At 38.6% G+C, this 17,508-nt stretch overlaps 1 protein-coding gene across 2 annotated transcripts in view; it reads right to left on the bottom strand.

Annotated features, from left to right (window-relative positions):
* SMARCC1 (SWI/SNF related BAF chromatin remodeling complex subunit C1) overlaps positions 1-17,177 on the bottom strand; it is a 173,024-nt gene extending 155,847 nt beyond the window's left edge. For both annotated transcript variants that reach the window (XM_072653841.1, XM_072653833.1), the window contains exons 1-2: positions 16,956-17,177; positions 11,981-12,100 (exon numbers count right to left, since the gene is read on the bottom strand). In XM_072653841.1, coding sequence (XP_072509942.1) covers positions 11,981-12,100; positions 16,956-17,162 — 327 coding nt within the window. In that variant the 5' untranslated portion in view covers positions 17,163-17,177. The remainder of the gene's footprint in view (positions 1-11,980; positions 12,101-16,955) is intronic.
* Between the last annotated feature and the right edge of the window lie 331 nt (positions 17,178-17,508).

The following is a 17,508-nucleotide window of genomic DNA, read 5'->3' on the forward strand; positions in this document are numbered from 1 at the left end:
TTCAGAAATTCAATTCTCCCACTAATCACCAAACGTCATTGACTCTTTCTTCACCTCCCTTGAGGCAGAGCAAAAGAAAATAATAACAATTGCAGCAATTCTCTTGCTTATGTTGTTTCCTTACTTGTGCTTATACTACTGTTGTGACTTGTGCCTCAAATGTAAATCATTGTAGAGCATCTCTGCTTCCTCCATAATACAATCACTCATGGAACCTTGCAGAACATACTATCAGAAAAAAATTCATCAACAGGTCATAAGGGGGCAGAGTGTATAGTGGGTGTAAGAGTATAGGAACATGACCTTAAATATCACAGTTAATGTAAACAGCAAAAGCAATTCTATCTGATGGGAAAACTTACATGATTCAGGGCCATCCTTGGCACTATGCCTTATTTGTTCTGTTTCTATGTAATATCTGGACTGGCCTAAGGGCAATATGGAGACCTATACTGTCCTGTCCCCATCCAAGGTAACTGGCCTCATAAGCTCCCCACCAGAAATAATGTATTTACTTCCATACTGCCCCCTCCAATACCTCAGTATTCTCTAGTAGGTGGGAGTGTCCTCCAGGAATAGTCTGCCACCCTACAACTGGCATAACCAGGGCAAAACAGATCTGCTGCTTTACAAGTGGAAAGAGAGCACAGTACTGTAAAGTTAACATAACTTTTTTCTGGAATACGAATTTTTCAGTGTTCTTCAAGTAAAATTAACGTTTACATAAGGAGAAATTACATAAAAACAAGAAGTGTCTGTATAGACTATGTATTTACTGGCTACTTTTACCTCATTTTTTAGGATCCTTTCATTTTCTTATACCTTTTCTGATCTTTTTCATAAAAGATATTGGTACACATTGTCCTACTCTCATCCACAGATTTAATTTAAAAAAGTGTTTCCAGGATATTAACTTGAGATCAGTACACATGTATTCCATTCTTTATGTTCTTTACCTACAAAGCTATTTACTAATCGTTGCTTTTCAGAATGCTGATGATTACAAGATACAACCTGACAATTTGTTTCCTGTATATTGTACATATTGCAACAAAAAATGGACACAAACTTTCTTCAGTGAATTAAAATATAATGTTTGTGACAACTATAATGGTAATTTGAATGGGAAGATCTTTCCCATTCAATAATAGTCCCATGTGACCTGCTTAAATCACATGGAAGCCTAAGTCACATGTGGTAGGAGGAGCTTGTTTAACAGGTAGAAGAGGAAGGGTGAAGCAGAACTGGGAGGAAGTTGGTGAGAGCAGTCAGAACTAAGAGAGAGAGAGGACGGGCAACTGGTTAGCATGAGTGGGAGAGTTTCTATGCGGATTTTGTTTTAAGGGGGGCCTGTTTGTGATTTAAGGGAGCTAGTATATGGGAAGCATTACAGAAGGAAAGCTTGGAGGTAGTATTGCCCTCTGCATTGTTATTGTGTACATTTCTTTGTTACTATGATGGATTTGGTATTCTGTTGTCTGAATGAATGTTTTGGATCTTTCGTGTGGAGAGTTTGCTATATTTCACGATTCAGAATTACACTAGCCTACTGATGGCTGCCATAGGTGCTACGAATATAGCATTGCCACTACAATTTAATTCTATTAATGTCTCCTTTTTTAAAATGAAATTGTGCCAAATTATTTGGGAATATAGTTAAAATATAAAAATGTTTAATAAACTAGAATAGTGTCAAGAACTTGATTTACAAAGGTCTTTGTACTACGGTTAATCCTTGAAAACTAAATTAGGAGTATATTCTAGAGACCGCAAGGGATATTTGTAGACATGTGCCTTATATAAAAATAAATGAAGACTCAGTAGCAGTAAGACCAGATGTATTTTTCTTCCTCTGAATAGAATATAGTACAGTATTATTTTCTCTATGCTACTCTCAAATCACACAAAGGAATTCAGATCCATGTGATATGTAAATCCAAATCTGGTGAATCAATTGTTGGCCAGAAGAAAAATGTTTTGGAGAACATGTATACCAAAGTGTGCTGATCTGGCTTGCATCAAAAGCAAGGAACTCTTAAATCAGTATATCAGCAAATAATTATATTATATGACTCCTTATGGAGATAAAGTTTTTACAATACTAACCACCTATGTTATCAAGACTGCTTGCTTAAAGTACTTGAAGGCTTGTATTAAGTGAAAACTTGAAAACATTATAAAAATCATTGAAGAATGTTTTATAAAGTCTTAAATTCAGAGTTTGAAGGGATCTGTAGGTCTGTTAATCCAACTCCTTCATTTCACAAATGAAGAAAATGAAGCTCCCAGAGGTAAAGCAACTTTCCCAAGGGAATTCACACAGGAAGAAAGCAGCAGAACCAAGCTCTGAATTCATACCTTCTGACTCTGAATTCAGGGCTTTCCCAGTGTACCACTCTGCTCTTTTTAGTTCATTCAAAAAGAACACATCTTAAAAATCCAAAGTATGACTAGGAATTTAGTTAAGTCACCAAATCTAAAGGAGCTAAAGAAATGACACATCTATGCCACAGATTTTGAGATTCTTACAACCTGTTTCTTACTAATCTCTTCTTCCACTGCTGTGAAAGCCCCAAGGGCCTCTCAAATATTTTCTCTGCCATCATAAGCTTTAAGAGTCTATGGGATGACAGAGCTAAGAAGCAAAGAAAGGGACTTGCCTGAGCTCTCCCAAATTTGCCTCCAAATAACTTTAAATTATGTCTCAAATCAAATTCTGGAGCAACAGAATCCACAAAAGGACAGGGTAAAACAATTTTCCAGCCCAGGACAAGTTAGAAGGTGAGCAGAAAAGGTCCGTCACACTAGGGTGAAAGGGGAATACAGAGCAACACAGGTTGCACCAGCTCAGACAAGGCCCAAACAAACCAGCAGCAGGCCTGGGGGAAATAGGGTGGGGTACAACTGAATCAGTGCTTCCAGAGCTCTCAGCCCACAGACAGTAATGGAGGGGGTGGGGGTGGGGGGTGTTAGACAACTGGTCAGAGGGAAACTACAGGGGTCCCTCTGCTGGCACCAAGGACAGGAGTCTGTTGTACTATGTGCAGTTCTGGACTGCAGTCCTGGGGGTCTCAGTACCAGAGGAAGGAAGAGAACTAGTACACCAGAGCTTGCTCCCACTAGGGAGCAGGAACCCCAGTCAGTTCAAGGGCTAAACAGAGTGCTGGAGCACAGACCAGAGCACAGGCCAGGAGAGTAGTAAACACATCTCTCCTTACATCATATCATCTTAAAAAACCAAAAACTTACACCTCCCCAGAATTAGCTCTGAAAACAGCTTCACAAAAAACCTGAAGTCTGGAACATTCCCCACCCCACCACCCCATGCCAGAAGCAAAGCCCCACCTTAGCACAGAGAAGTCAAGAAATAGACTAGAAAAATGAGAAAAATAACAAAAAAAAGCTCACGACCACAGAAAGTTACAAGGATGACAAGAAGATCAAAACACAAACTCCGAAGACAACAAAGTCAAAACTGCTACATCCAAAGCCTCAAAGAAAAATGTAAATTGGTCTCAGGTCTGGAAGAGCTCAAAAAGGATTTTAAAAATCAAATAAGAGAGGTAAAGGAAAAAAATTGGGAAAATAAACAAGAATGAAATAAGAAAATCATGAAAAAGAGTTAATAGCTTGGTAAAAGGATGAAAAAAATACCGAAGAAAGTTAACACCTTAAAAAACAGAATAGGCCAAATAGTAAAACAAGAACAAAAGTACAATGAAAAGATGAACACCTTACAAAGCAGAATTGGCCAAATGGAAAAAAGGTACAAAAATTCACTGAAGAAAATAATTCCGTAAATATTAGAACTGGGTAAATGGAAGCTGATAACTCTATGACACAAGAAATAAACAAAATAAAAAGAATGAAAAAATTGAACAAAATGTGAAATTTCTCATTGGAAAAACATGTGACCTGGAAAATAGATTAAGGAGCAATCATTTAAGAATTATTAGACTACCTGAAAGCCATGATCAAAAAAAAAGGGTCTAGACATCACCTTTCAAGAAATTATCAAGGAAATCTGCCCTGATGTTCTAAGCCCAAAGGGTAAAATAGAAATAGAAAGAATCCACCAATCACCTCCTGAAAGAGATAGCAAAATGAAAACTCACAGGATTATCATAGCCAAATTCTGGGGCTGCCAGGTCATAGAGAGAACATCACAAGCAGCCAGAAAGAAACAATTCAAATGTTGTGGAGCCATAGTCAGGAAACCTCAAGATTTAGCAGCTTCCACATTAAAGAATTAGAGGGCTTGGAATATGATGTTCTGGAGGGCAAAAGGCCTGGAATTGCAACCCAGAATCACCTACCCAGCAAACCTGAGACTAATCCTTCGGGAGAAAAAACAGCCATTCAGTGAAACAGAGGACCATTAAGCATTCTTGATTAAAAGACCAGAGCTAAATAGAAAATTTGACTTTCAAATACAAGATTCAAAAGAAGTATAAAAAGATGAACAGGAAAAAGAAATGCTAAGGTACTGAATAAGGTTAAACTGTGCACATTCCTACAGGAGGAGACGAAACCTGGGACTCCTAAGAACCTTCCTGTTATCCAGGCACACAGGAGACACAAATATACACAGAGAGAGGGCAGAGACACAAGTTGAATATGATGGGATGTTTATCTAAAAAAATTAAAGGGTGGGAAAGAGGAATCCTCTGGGAAAAGAGAGAGGTAAAATGGGGTAAATTATCTCACATAAAAAGAGGCACAAAAGAGCTTTTACAATAGAGGGAAAGATGGGGGAGGTGGAGAGAGCTCTTGAACCTTACTCTCTCCGGAACTACCTCAAAGAAGCAATAACATACACACTCAGTTGAATACAGAAGGCTATCTTCTCATACAGGAAAGTAGGAGGGGAAAGATATAAAAGATGGTGGGGAAGTGGGGTGTGGTGGAAGTGAGAGACTAATAGCAAGGAGGGAAGACTGGGGGAGGTGGTAGTTAGAAACAAAACACTTTTGAGAATGGACAGGGTGAAAGGAGAAAGAGTAGGATAAAGTGAAGGAGTCTGAATGCAGATCAAAGCATACTTTTAAAATTTTTCTTATTTTTTTTTCTTTTTAGTCTGTTTTCTTTCACATGACTAATATGGAAATGTTTTGCATGACTGCATATATATAATCTTTATCACATTGCTTCACTTTTCAAAGAGGGGTTTAGAAGGAAGGGACGGAGTTTAGAACTCAAATTTTTTTAAAAAACATTAATAATTGTTTAAAATATAATATACATATAAAATTACATAAATAATATATATAAAAATAAAAAATTGAATTTTTTTTTAAAGTCCCTGGAACTAAGCAGAAACAACGTTTATAAATGCAAATTATTCACTTATGTGAAGAAACAGACCCTTTTAGAGATATAGCTTGGGAAAAGTTATTCAAAGTAATGAGATACATACATGTATAATCTAAATCAAATTGCTTACCTTCTCAAGGAGAGGAGACAGAAATAAGAGAATTTGGAACTCAAAATTTTTTAAAAACTAATGTTAAAATTTTTGTTTAAATGTAACTGAGAAAAAATTTAAAATAATTTAAAAAGTAATGAGAGCTCACATTTATGTAGAACTTTTATTCATTTCCCTTTTTTGAGCATCAAAAACTTGGCTAAATAGTTCAGGCTGGAGCTGTCTCCAATGTACGCCATTATCTGTGCATTTTTGGTTTTCCTTCTAACTTCTAATTCAGGAGAATTCTAAGTGGGGAACCTGTCACCTCAGGGCCACATGTGGCATTCCAGATCCTTGGATGCAGCCTTTTGACTGAGTCCAAGATTTACAAAACAAATCTTTTATTAAAGGGATTTATCTGTGAATCAAATAGGACCTAACTGATTTCTATCTTGGCGCTAACAAGTTAATAGTGACTGTTACACAGATAGCTGATTTGGAAATTACTCCCAACACCAAAAGTGTTACTGTCACAGAGAATGTGCAGAGCACAGTTCAAATTAAAGAATGACATCCTAAAAATGACCAGGTCCCCTAGATGCTCCTGTTCATGAATGACATTATGGATGAAATACATTAGGAAAAATGCAGTGCTCCCTAAATGAGAATGTCTATGCATAAACTGCTTTTCTCAATCATAAGAGTGTTCAGTGAGGCAAGGATCAGAAGGGAAGAGCTGTTATTTTTTTTAAAGCATCAATAAAGACTTTTTAAAAACACAGAGTTAATAATTCATATATCAGTGTTTAGGTTAATATGTTTATGGTGGCATTTTATGAAGAGTTGGCTAAACAGGAAAAATGCTTGCCTAGACTAAGATATGCAAATTGAGAGAAAACCTTCAGTGCAGGTCTTTGATATACATTTTGTGTACAAATATAGTGAACAGAGAATAAAGGCGGGGGGAGAGAGGAGATGACCTAGAATTGAAAAGGAAAAAGATTAAGAGAACAAATTGAAATTTTTTTTAATTGTACTGTGCTTTAAATGAACTCAAGCTTCTTCAGGGGAAAAAAAAGAAAAACCCTTTTTAAAAATATTTTTCTGGTGATGTCATATCACTACAAATCACAATAATATCAGTCTTTAATGAAAATTGTGGGATAGAGCAATGAAGAGACATATGGTAAGAGTGAGCAGACTACACATAACTCGTGGTGAACTAAACAGAAGAAGCAACGTAAAAGATATCAGAGAATTCTATGACCAAAAAATGTCTTCCACTTATACTACAGTCCTACCTCAATCAGTGTGCTCCACTGGTATCCATACAATGCCAAGAAAAAATCTTGGCCCCTTGTACATTAGATGGTCTCTCTAAGGAAGATGCATAAAATGTAAGGAGTGAAGAGGCTATAAACAATACCATTAAAGTAAACACATCGAGGCAGCTAGGTAGCACAGTGGATAGAGCACTGGGCCAGGAGTCAGGAAGACCTAAATTCAAGTGCAGCCTTAGACTCTTAACTAACTATGTGACTACACAATTCACTTATTGTCTGCCTTGCTTTCCTCAACTGTAAAATGGGAATCATAATAGAACCTGTCTTTCAGGGATCAAATTAAACAATATTTGTGAAGTGATTTACACAGTGCCTAGCCTAGTAGGCACTTATTCCTTTTCCTCCCTCTCTTCTATTATGTCATCCTAAGAGTCAGCACTGAATAGTAGTTAACAGTGTTGGCTTTGAAATCAGGCAGCCCTGGGGTCAACTGTCAAGTTCAGATACTTACTAGTTGTATGATCATGAACAAATCAACTGTCCCCCATAAGTCAGTTTCCTAATCTGAAAAAAATGGGAATGACAACAGCACCTTCTTGAGAGGGATTGTAGTGAAGATCAAAGGAGGAACAGTGTTAAACTAACCTAAAAGTATTCTATCAATGTGACCTATCATTATGGTAATTTGAAATAGATGTTGATATATCAAGGACTTTTTTTTTTTTTTGACTATGAGAAATCCTTCTACCTATGCAGATTACAACTCAAAAACTCTGAATAGGTTAAATAACTTGCCTACAGTCACAAAATGCTTTCAAGTGTCAGAGGTGGTACCTGAAGTCAGACCTTTCTGAGGACAAGCTTAGTCAGTCCTTTATCTACTGTACTACCCTGTCTAATTTCTTTCAAGCCCAAGGTAAAACTCAAACCCTTCATGCACTTAAGAAATCAGCCTTGGACTGCAATTTACACTCACAGAAAAACTGCTCTTCAAATAAAGGCCCATTTGTTTAATAAATCACATATAGGATACATTGTTATCTTTATAGAAAAGAAGTATTCCTGGAAAGCTGGCTATAAAGTGAATGCAATTTTCCCATGGACTTCCAATATAAAACCTAGAAACATTTGCCAACCAGAAAATAGCCCTGATCCTTACTGGTTCTCAACACTCCCTCTCTCAAATGAAAAAGACTGATAAGAAATATTTGATAAGGGAGGTGTTGACAGAATAGTCAAGCCCAGAACACACTAATTATGTTCTGGCAGGAACTAGGAGAACATTGTACAGAGTAACAGCAATACTGTACAATGATCAACAGTGAATGACTTAGCTATTCTCAGCAATACAAAGATCCAAAACACTTTAAAGGACTTACGATGAAAAATGCTATCCACTTTCAGAGAAAAAACGGATTAAGTCTGAATGTCAATTGAAGCACACTATGTTTTTACTTTCTTTTTTTAAATTGGGTTAGGTTTTTTTTTTTTGGTGCTTTCTTTCACAACCTGGCTAATATAGAAATATGTTTTGCATGACAGCACATGTATCACCTATATCAAACTGCTTGTCTTCTCAATGAGAGGGAAGAGAAGTGAGAGGAGAGAATTTGAAAATCTGAAAAAGTATTAAAAATTGTTTTTACATGTAATTGGAAAAAAAATTATTTTAAAAAACAACATTCTGGCAGGACTTTCCAAATTACAGAATCTATTCTCTACTTGGAACTATTCCTGTGCATGAAGGTATGCTGAATCCACATTTCTCCTTTACAAAGCTTAGCACTAGCCAGTAGTATCATATACTTCACCAACAGGTGCTACCACCATTATGACTGATAGCTTAAGAATATTAAAGAGAATTCTCATGGCACTTACTTCAAAATGTTTTAAAAATTCATTAATTTAACCAGAAACATCCATATAGCAGCAATTTAATGCTAGCTACTTAAAATAAAATACTCAAAGTATAATAAACAAAAAGTGAACTAAAAGATTCCTTGTCATTTAAACTTGTTCACACTAAACATTCATGTCCCATATTTTAGAATATAATGTTTCCCTTTTCAAAAATTAATCACTGTAAAAATTTGGGAAACTAATTTTGCATATATTTTTGGCTATAGGAATGCTGTGTTCAGTTTTGAATACCTTGGAGAGCTAAAAAACAGGGCCACAATAAAGAAAAGCTAGGAGTTAGAATTAGTTGGAAAAATTAGATAGTCAACCTTCAGTTCCTCCAGGACTGTGGATTAACATTAACAAAAGCCCTCATTTGGTATATTCCCCCATCTTCCCCATTTTTTCCTTTTCTTTTTTTCCTTATAATTTCATTGTTTTCTGACACTTAGTAAGGCAGGATTGGCAGAAGAGGAGTAAAAACTCAAATCCATTCATCTTTTTTGAAATAACTATTATAAAAAGATGGCTAAGGATGTTACCAACAATGGCTGAGATACAGTATGAGGGTTGCAAGCATATTTAAGTTAACCATGATACTCCTTAAAGACTAACTATACGTGAAGGAAATAAGACAGCATGTTGATCAAATTTTTCTTCCTCCAATATGGAAGTAAAGAAAAAAATGGGCTGAAATTACAGCAAGAAATATCTAGATATGTTAAAAAATTTCTTGACTAAAAGTTCTGTTAACATAACTCTCAAAACTAGATGATCTTTAATTCTTAAAAACAGCTTAAGTGATTATTTGCCTTAGATGGTTTAAGTGTACGTATTCCTATCCAGAGGCAAATGCAAGATTAGGTAACCCCTTAAAATTCTTTGAAATAACCATGAACTAGCTCACCAAAACAGTGAACAAACCCAAAAAAACTAATGTAAACACAAATAAAACAGAGTCTATTGCAAATAACGACACAAATTTGTGGGATTTCTTACCTCACAACAGGTTTAGATTGAAAATATATGTTTAAAAAGGTAAAGATAAATTCATATATGTAAGATCTTATGCAAAATTAAGAAAAGGTGGGGATGTCTGGGATATAATCGCAATCTGTCATAACAGACATCAAGAAGGACAACTTCCAATTGTCCCTTGGTGCCAATGAGCCAGAACACATTTGGTTCATGGGTCTAATGTATTATTCATTTATATTCCAGTCAGCTTAGCCAAACAAGCTGGTAGCAGAAACACAGTATTCAGTTTTAATGCAGTACCATGTTTTTATCTGAAAGTTCTTTTCAGCATACTAACAAAATAAGAGGGTCATTATGAATAAATAGCATATCTTCAGGAGCTGTTGGTGTAAAACTGGTGATGGACTCAATGATCTATATATTGGGCACATCTTTTAGTGATCATGTTCTAAAAAAGAATGAACACTCGGGATCAGTTGTATATTTGCATGACTACCTGACTGGCAAAAATTATAAGTCTTCAGGGGAAACTATGGAACCAGCCCCCACAGGACAGCTCCAGGTTGAAAGGTATCACTGAAGAAAGAGACAAGCCCAGGAATACGAGCTTTCTATTTGGTTTATGTAAAGCTATCACCTTTCCAAATCTTGGATTTTCTTATGCTTAGGTACATTATAAACTTGACTCTCTTCCTTAGAAATAAAAATCCCTGCTTAAGACTTCAATGTAGCTCAAGCTAGAAAAGAGAAAGATTATCAGCGTGTCAAAGTTTCTGATGTAGCGGACAAACCAGGATGGCGCTAATGTCATAAGGAATTAAGGGACTAAGTACAAGAGTGAGGAAAGTTACTGAGAACCGGCCAACACTTCTGCGCAAGGGACAGTCAGTCAATCGACATTTGTTAAATACCTACTATTTGCCAGGCAGTGTGGAAAGTGCTGAGGATACAAAGGAAGAGATAGTCCTGTTCTTAAGGAGCTCACAATGGGGAAGGCAATCAGTAAATAACTATGTCCAAACAAGTTATGTATGGGATACAGTAAAAATAATTAACAGAGGGAAGGTTCACGATTAAGAGGGATTGGAAAAAGGTTCCTGTACAGCATGAGATATTATCTGAGATTTGAAATAAACAGGGAAGACAGGAAATGATAAGAGAAAACATTACAGGCACAGGGACAGCCACAGGAAATGTCAAGAACAATACAAAGGCCAATGTTGTGGATCAAAAGGGGTTAAAAGGAGTTAAGATATATAAAGACTGTAGAGATAGGAGACGAGCAGGTGGTGAAGGGTGCTGAACATCAAACAGAGGATTTAATATTTAGTCCTGTAAGTGATAGGAAGTCACTGGAGTTGACTGAATGGGGTGGGGTATGGGGGAATGGGATTTAGTCAGACTTTCACTTTAAAAAGATCATTCTAATTCACTTAAAAAATATCACTTTAACAGCTGAGAGGGGGATAAACTAGAATAGAGAGAAACTTAAGGCACACTAACCAGAAAGCTACCCCAACACTCTAGGCCTGAGGTGATGAGGGTGTGCACCAGTTTCAGAGGAGAGGAGGGACATACTGGAGAGATGATACAAAGATAAAATCAAAAGACCTCTGCAACAGATTGGCTTGTGGGGTGGGGGTGGGCAGGTGTAGGGGAGAAAAGAGCAAGGAGTTAAGAATGGATAATACCTAGGCTGGGAGCCTAGAGGACTAGGAAGATAGTAATGTCCTCAACAGTAATATGGTAGTATAGAAGCAAAGAGGATTTGGAGAGAAAGATGAGTTTGGTTTTGTACCTACTGAGTTTGAGATGTCTTTAGTGCATGCAGTTGGAGATGTTTAATAAGTAACTGGAGATGTGAGACTAGAGTTCAGCAAAAAAGTTAGGACTAGAAAAGATATAAGAATCATTACTATAGATATTATATATACTGACGTATGAAATCCTGACTCATTGTTGAAAAACAATGGAATTCATAAAAGTCATTTTATATCATTTCTATTTAAGTTCTTACTGCTCTTTCATTTCAAGCACTAACAAGTGTCTGTTGTTGCTCAGTCATTTTCAGTCCTGTCTGACTCTTCCTGACTCCATCAAGGGTTTTCTTGGCAAAGACACTGGAGTGGTTTGCTGTTTCCTTCTTCAGGTCATTTTATAGATGAGGAAACTGAAGCAGAGTTAAATGACTTGCTCAGGGTCACACAGCTAGTAAGGTCTGTATCTGAACTCAGGTAGAGGAGGTCTTCCTGACCCCAGGCCCAGCACTCTGTCCACTAAGCCACACAGCTGTCCTAACAAGAAGCTAGGAAATAGCTACAGATAATTTTGTCCATCAGGAATATACACAAACCTCACATGTTGAGTAAAGGAAATAACACTGATATAGCAATGTGTTTACTGTGTTACTTACAGGAAGCTTGGTGAAGGCAGGATTGGTGACATGTTTCCCAAAGGCATCTTCTTGAAACTGTAGAAGCTGTACTACTAACCCAGCCAAAGTTTTATTCGTAGGAGCATCTGCTTGAACATACTGCAAAATACAAATTATCCTGGTGAAATTCCTGCTTTCAAGACTTAACAACAAGATAATACACTTAAAAACAGTAAAAGAAACCTTCAACCTAAAGCAAAAATAACCACTATTTTATTGAAAAGAAAAAAAAGCCAAAAAAGCAAGAATATATTCATACTACGTATTAAAGCAGATTCAGTGTTATTTTATTCAGATTAATCACTATTGATATTTTCAATCAATGCAACATTTAAATTCCTTCATTTCAAAGCAGCAGAAAGTACTGTACAAAGGGACAAAAAAATGAATAAGCCATGATCCCTACTTTTGAGAATTTTACAATGTAGTTAGAGGAACAAGTTAAACAAATGGAGAGCTAAACAATAACATCTCACAAAGTAGCAACTGATAAGCATTAAATGTGCGAACCACTAAGTGCTAGGGGATTTTAGCAGATTATAGCTGAAGTACACAGTGGAACTCTGCTAAGAAGTCAAACTTGGCTAGAAGGTACAAATTCACCTTTGCTCCTCAACTCCATGCTCTAAGAAAAAAAAACAATTCATTTGCTTTAACAACTTCACAGTAATTTCTTCCAGCCTCAGGAAAAAAGACTACACAAACTATCCCTCATTTCCTATCTTCAAGCAACCTTGACAGGCTCTATTCAACATTTCAATCTTAATGTGTTTGTTTCTATTATACTAAATGATTTTAAGTCAGACTGCTGGGTGCAGCTACAAGATAATAACAGCTGCACAGCGTACCATTATTGGAAAGTCACATGTTCATTAGATGAAGAGAACTCATTTTGTGCTGTAGCCAATCATATATGTAACCTGATATAAAAAGACAACTATTTTAAAAGCTTACAACATTTTCAAGGAGTTTTGATTTGCTTAAACACATTAGTTTTTCAATGTATGAATGGAATAGCCAAGCTGTAATTAATTACTGACAACTAGTATTTATAGTTGAAATGCTTTATTTTCCCCAAGCAATCTTCTCTCTATCCTTCTAACCAGATTCCCTTTATCTTAACAGTTTTTATAAAAACACATTTCAAAAGGCCAAATAAGTGTACATTTACACACAGTCAGAAAGTTGATAGAGTTCAAGCTTGACAACCACCAATTTTAAGTCCTTGGTTGTCAGAATTTTAAGTGCAACCATTTATGCCACTTTTTTTAAAGTTGCCTAATGTTTCAAATAGTCACAACCATTAGAAAATAATTCTTCAAAAGAAGATATTTAACTATTACTTGTAGAGCAGCAAGCAAAGTAAAACTGCAACATGCTCTTTGAAAAGTGTTTAAGAGGTACCAACAGTTCTTCTTCTTCAGTTATTTTCCATTCCCAACTCAAATGCAATGCATACCTAGGAGTCTACACTGAGAACTGGAAGGGACTTTGGAGTTTATCCAGTTCAAACACCTTTTTTTTTTTTTAAATCAGGAGAGAGCTAGCAGAGGATCCAGGGATGGAACTCACAGTTACAAAGAGTAGTAAAATCTGGATTAGACTCATGGAGTAATATTAAACCCTTTTATGTACCACTTCAGGACTTCCATTTTTTTTCCTAGATACACTAGAAAAAATTATTATAATATATCATTGACATAAGCAACTGCTAATATTACAAATTTTATTTCATAGCAAAGTTCTTACTTATCACTGGTCAGTTCGTAAAACTTACATGGTGAACCTTGTGGCTATACTTTTCAAAGTTAGAAAAAGAAGCATTTCCAAAATATGATGAGTTTTTAAAACCAAAAGACAAAAAACCAAATAAATAAATGGGTTTGGGTTTTATTTTTCGCAAAAAAATTAAAGACCACAAAGCTCTTCCTTCCCATTAAAATATCTCTTAGGCTATTATTAAGAAGTTCAACATCTAGACAGTTAAATATCTCATTCCAATTAAACTATTTTATTTAACTACCCAGTAACAAGAAATCAAAATCATCTAATAGAGCACAATAAAAAATTTAACACACAAAGACAAGCAATAGTACTTTCTGTTTGCATATAGCTAAGATTTTAGCAGTTTCACTGATATTTATAATTAAACAAACAAAATGTGTAACATGACATATGAGGGGGAAGGGGACAAAGAACAGAAAAGGGAGAGGAGGGAAAGGAGAGAGAAGAGAGAGGAAAAAAAGAGAAAGAAAGGAGAGGAGGGGGTAAGAAAAGGGAGGAGAAAGAGAGATCACTATCTGACCAAAATAAAAGCCTCAGGTACAATATAACAGTAACAACTCTACCACCTGACAGTAACATTGTACTTTTCAAAGTGCTTTCAGCATTTCATTTCATGATGTTCATCAAAAAATGATACTAATTAAGATTCAAAATGAACAAAATAGCTTTATATTCACAGACAATATTTTCAATCAGATTAGGAAACATACTGACAATTATGTACGTATATAGACCATGAAGACTTAGTAACACATTCAGCACTTTTCAAGCACTGCTCTGTGAGGTATTAACTCTCCATCTGGTACATATAACATCCTTAGAGAAAAGAATCACAACTTATTCTTTGTTCCTACATTAGCATAATTTCCTTTGGAGTAGAAGATGCTCAAATGTTATTTGGTGCACCAATGAAAATATCAAGAGAGTAGAATTACACTGAATCTAGTTAAAAATATAATATACTTTGGTCCAGGCCTCATTACAGAATATAAAAATTTTAATGTGCATTTTCAGCTCTCTTTAACCCTACTGAAAATGACATAAAATATCAGCATTTAACTTAAGACATTTTAAGACATTAAAATACTTTTTCCATAACTACTATAATGGCTTTTTTCTCCATTAGATATTTCTGAAACATTTTATTTTCATTGATAACTTCTGTTTCTAAATATATTATATCCATTGTCCTTTTCTCAGCCGGTGTAACAAAGATTTAAAAAAAAATTTTAAAGTAGTTAAGCAAAACAGTGCCTGGCAGAATATACAATATTCCAGCCACATGGTACCACCTTTACAAAGGGAGGGTGTGAATTTTCTTAACTCTTCTTGGAGCCAAGCTTAAATTTTAATTTTAAGCCACTGAAAAAGATCAAGGATAAATACACACTTCTTCCCTAGAAATGTATATCTGGATCTGCTCTACAGCCAGCTGAGAGTGATCCCTAGGCCTCCTAAACAAAAACACCAGAGCATCAGAACTGTGAAATGCATCAAGCACACCTTTGAGGGCTGCATCCTTAAGCAACCAGGCCAAAAGAAAAATTGGGGAAATATTGGAAGAGCATAGAGGTGGAATGAAGTGAGGGTCTCTAGTCTCCCAGTAGTGTTCAAAGTGCGGTCTGGAGAATTTAAGTCTCAAGACCTTTTCAAAGGGTCCACGGAGTCAAAACTATTTTTATAACAATGCTAAGACATTTTAATTTATAATATAGTAAATTCTGACATATAACCCACATAAACAAAAGCACTCAATAATTTTTATGAGGGTAAAGGAATCCTGAGATCAAAAAGTCTGAGACTGAAAGGTACAGAAACTCAATTCCACAAACCTTACACAAGGCATTGACTATAATAAAAGCTCATTTCCATTTGGCAAATTATTTTCTTACACATGTTAAGTTCACTAGATCATCTATCTGAAGCTGGATGGGATGTTAAGAGGTGATCCAGTCAAACCCAATGATTTCAAAGGTGAAGAAACCGAGACCCAGAGGTTAAGTGACTTTCCCAAGGTCACATATGTAAGTGGCAGAGGTGAGATTAAATTCAGGTCCTCTTAATTCCCAATTCAATGCTCTTTTCTCTACAATGTGCTGCAATGAAAAGCAAGGCTTCACAGGAAGCATCTAGAAAAGCACTGACACAAGTTTCAGATACCAAAAGCGAAATGAAATGAATACCTGTACCTGGCAACAAGCGTTTAATAATCATTAAGCTTTTAATTTCCGTTATTAACTTTCTCCTAAATATTCAATACATTTCACAGAAGAGATGGAAGTTCAAGAGGAAGAACAAAAAGAAGTCGGTTATGAAAAAAGGCAAGCAGTGTGAACTGGAAATTCACGGTTATCATAACCATCTTTCTGTAGAATGGAATGATGGGGGGAGCTCTGCTCAGGGACATTTAAGGATTAAATTTAAAAAATATCTAATAGGGTAAAAAAAATCTCCTCTGCTTCTCTCTTAAAAGTTTCTGTAACCTTACTTTGAGGTTACAAACTCCCAATTTTGTGCTTTCCACCCCCACTGTCTTTAAAAAAAAAAAACTGCAGAAAGAAGACACAGTCAGTAGGAGACTGGGGACCAAGGAAGACCTGGATTCCAAAGGTGCTCAGGCAGACCAGCGAGGCTCTCGGCCTCAGTTTCCCCGTCCGTAAAAGGCAGATGACTGAGGATGTGTCTCCCCGGGCGGCGTGAAACGTTCACACGCGAGTCCTCGCGACCTCGGAGGGCGGCCCCCCACCCGCGCGCACGCGACGGGCCCTCCAAGACTCGGTGAAAGAAGGGGCTCCTTTGTTGCTCGGTCCCGCGGCCCCGGCACCCAGCCCCCACCCCGGGCCCCGGCCTCGGCCCGCCTGACCCGAGAAGACCGCGAGGCGCCCCCCCCCCCAGCAGCAGGAGGCGGGGGGAGGGGAGGCACGGCTGGAAGACTTCCTGGAGGCGACGCTCGCGGCCCGCCCGCTCCCGCGCGGGGCAAGGCCGAGGCCCCGCCGCCCCCAGGCCCCGCCGGCGCCGAGGGGACGGCCCCGGGGGAGGCGGCCAGGGGAAGCCCCGGAGCCGCGGGCCGCCCTTTGTTGTCCCTCATGGCGGGGAGCGGGGGGAGGGCCGAGCGGGCCGCTCCCCGCCCCCACCCCGGGCCCCGCGGCCGCCCCGCGCCGGGACCCACCTTCTTGTAGTGCTTGCCCAGCCAGACCCGCACCGAGTCCAGCTGGGAGACCGTCTCCGGGCTCTCCCAAAACTTGCCCGCCGGGCCCCCGTCCTTCCGCCGGCACAGCGCCAGGCCCACGGCCGCCGCCGCCGCGCCCCCCGGTCCCGCGCCGCCCGCCGCCGCCCCCGGAGCTCCGCCGCCCCCGCCGCCCGCCGCCGCGGCCATTGTCGCCGTTCGCCGTGTCCGCCGCCGCCTGCTCCGGGACTCGCCGCCTGCGCGCGCACCTCCCAACTCCAGCGGGGCGGCCTGGCGCGCGCCTTGGTCACTCCCCCTCCTCCTCTCGCCTCCTCCCACTTCCTTCTCCTCAGGCCCAGGCCCGGCCCGCCCCCGCCCGCGCTTCTGCTCGTCCAGCCTAGCGCCGGCGCGCGCACGCGCGCACGCGGGCACGCACGCGCCGAGCACGCATGCGCCGAGCTCGCTCCGCGGCCCCTGGGATTTCCGTCAGTTCCCCAAACTTTTCTCTTCCCCGCCCTCCTCCGCGCTCCGGAGGGTGCGCGCGCAGCCGGCATCC

This window comes from Notamacropus eugenii, chromosome 1, assembly GCF_028372415.1.
Source record: "Notamacropus eugenii isolate mMacEug1 chromosome 1, mMacEug1.pri_v2, whole genome shotgun sequence".
NCBI classification, from domain to species: domain Eukaryota; kingdom Metazoa; phylum Chordata; class Mammalia; order Diprotodontia; family Macropodidae; genus Notamacropus; species Notamacropus eugenii.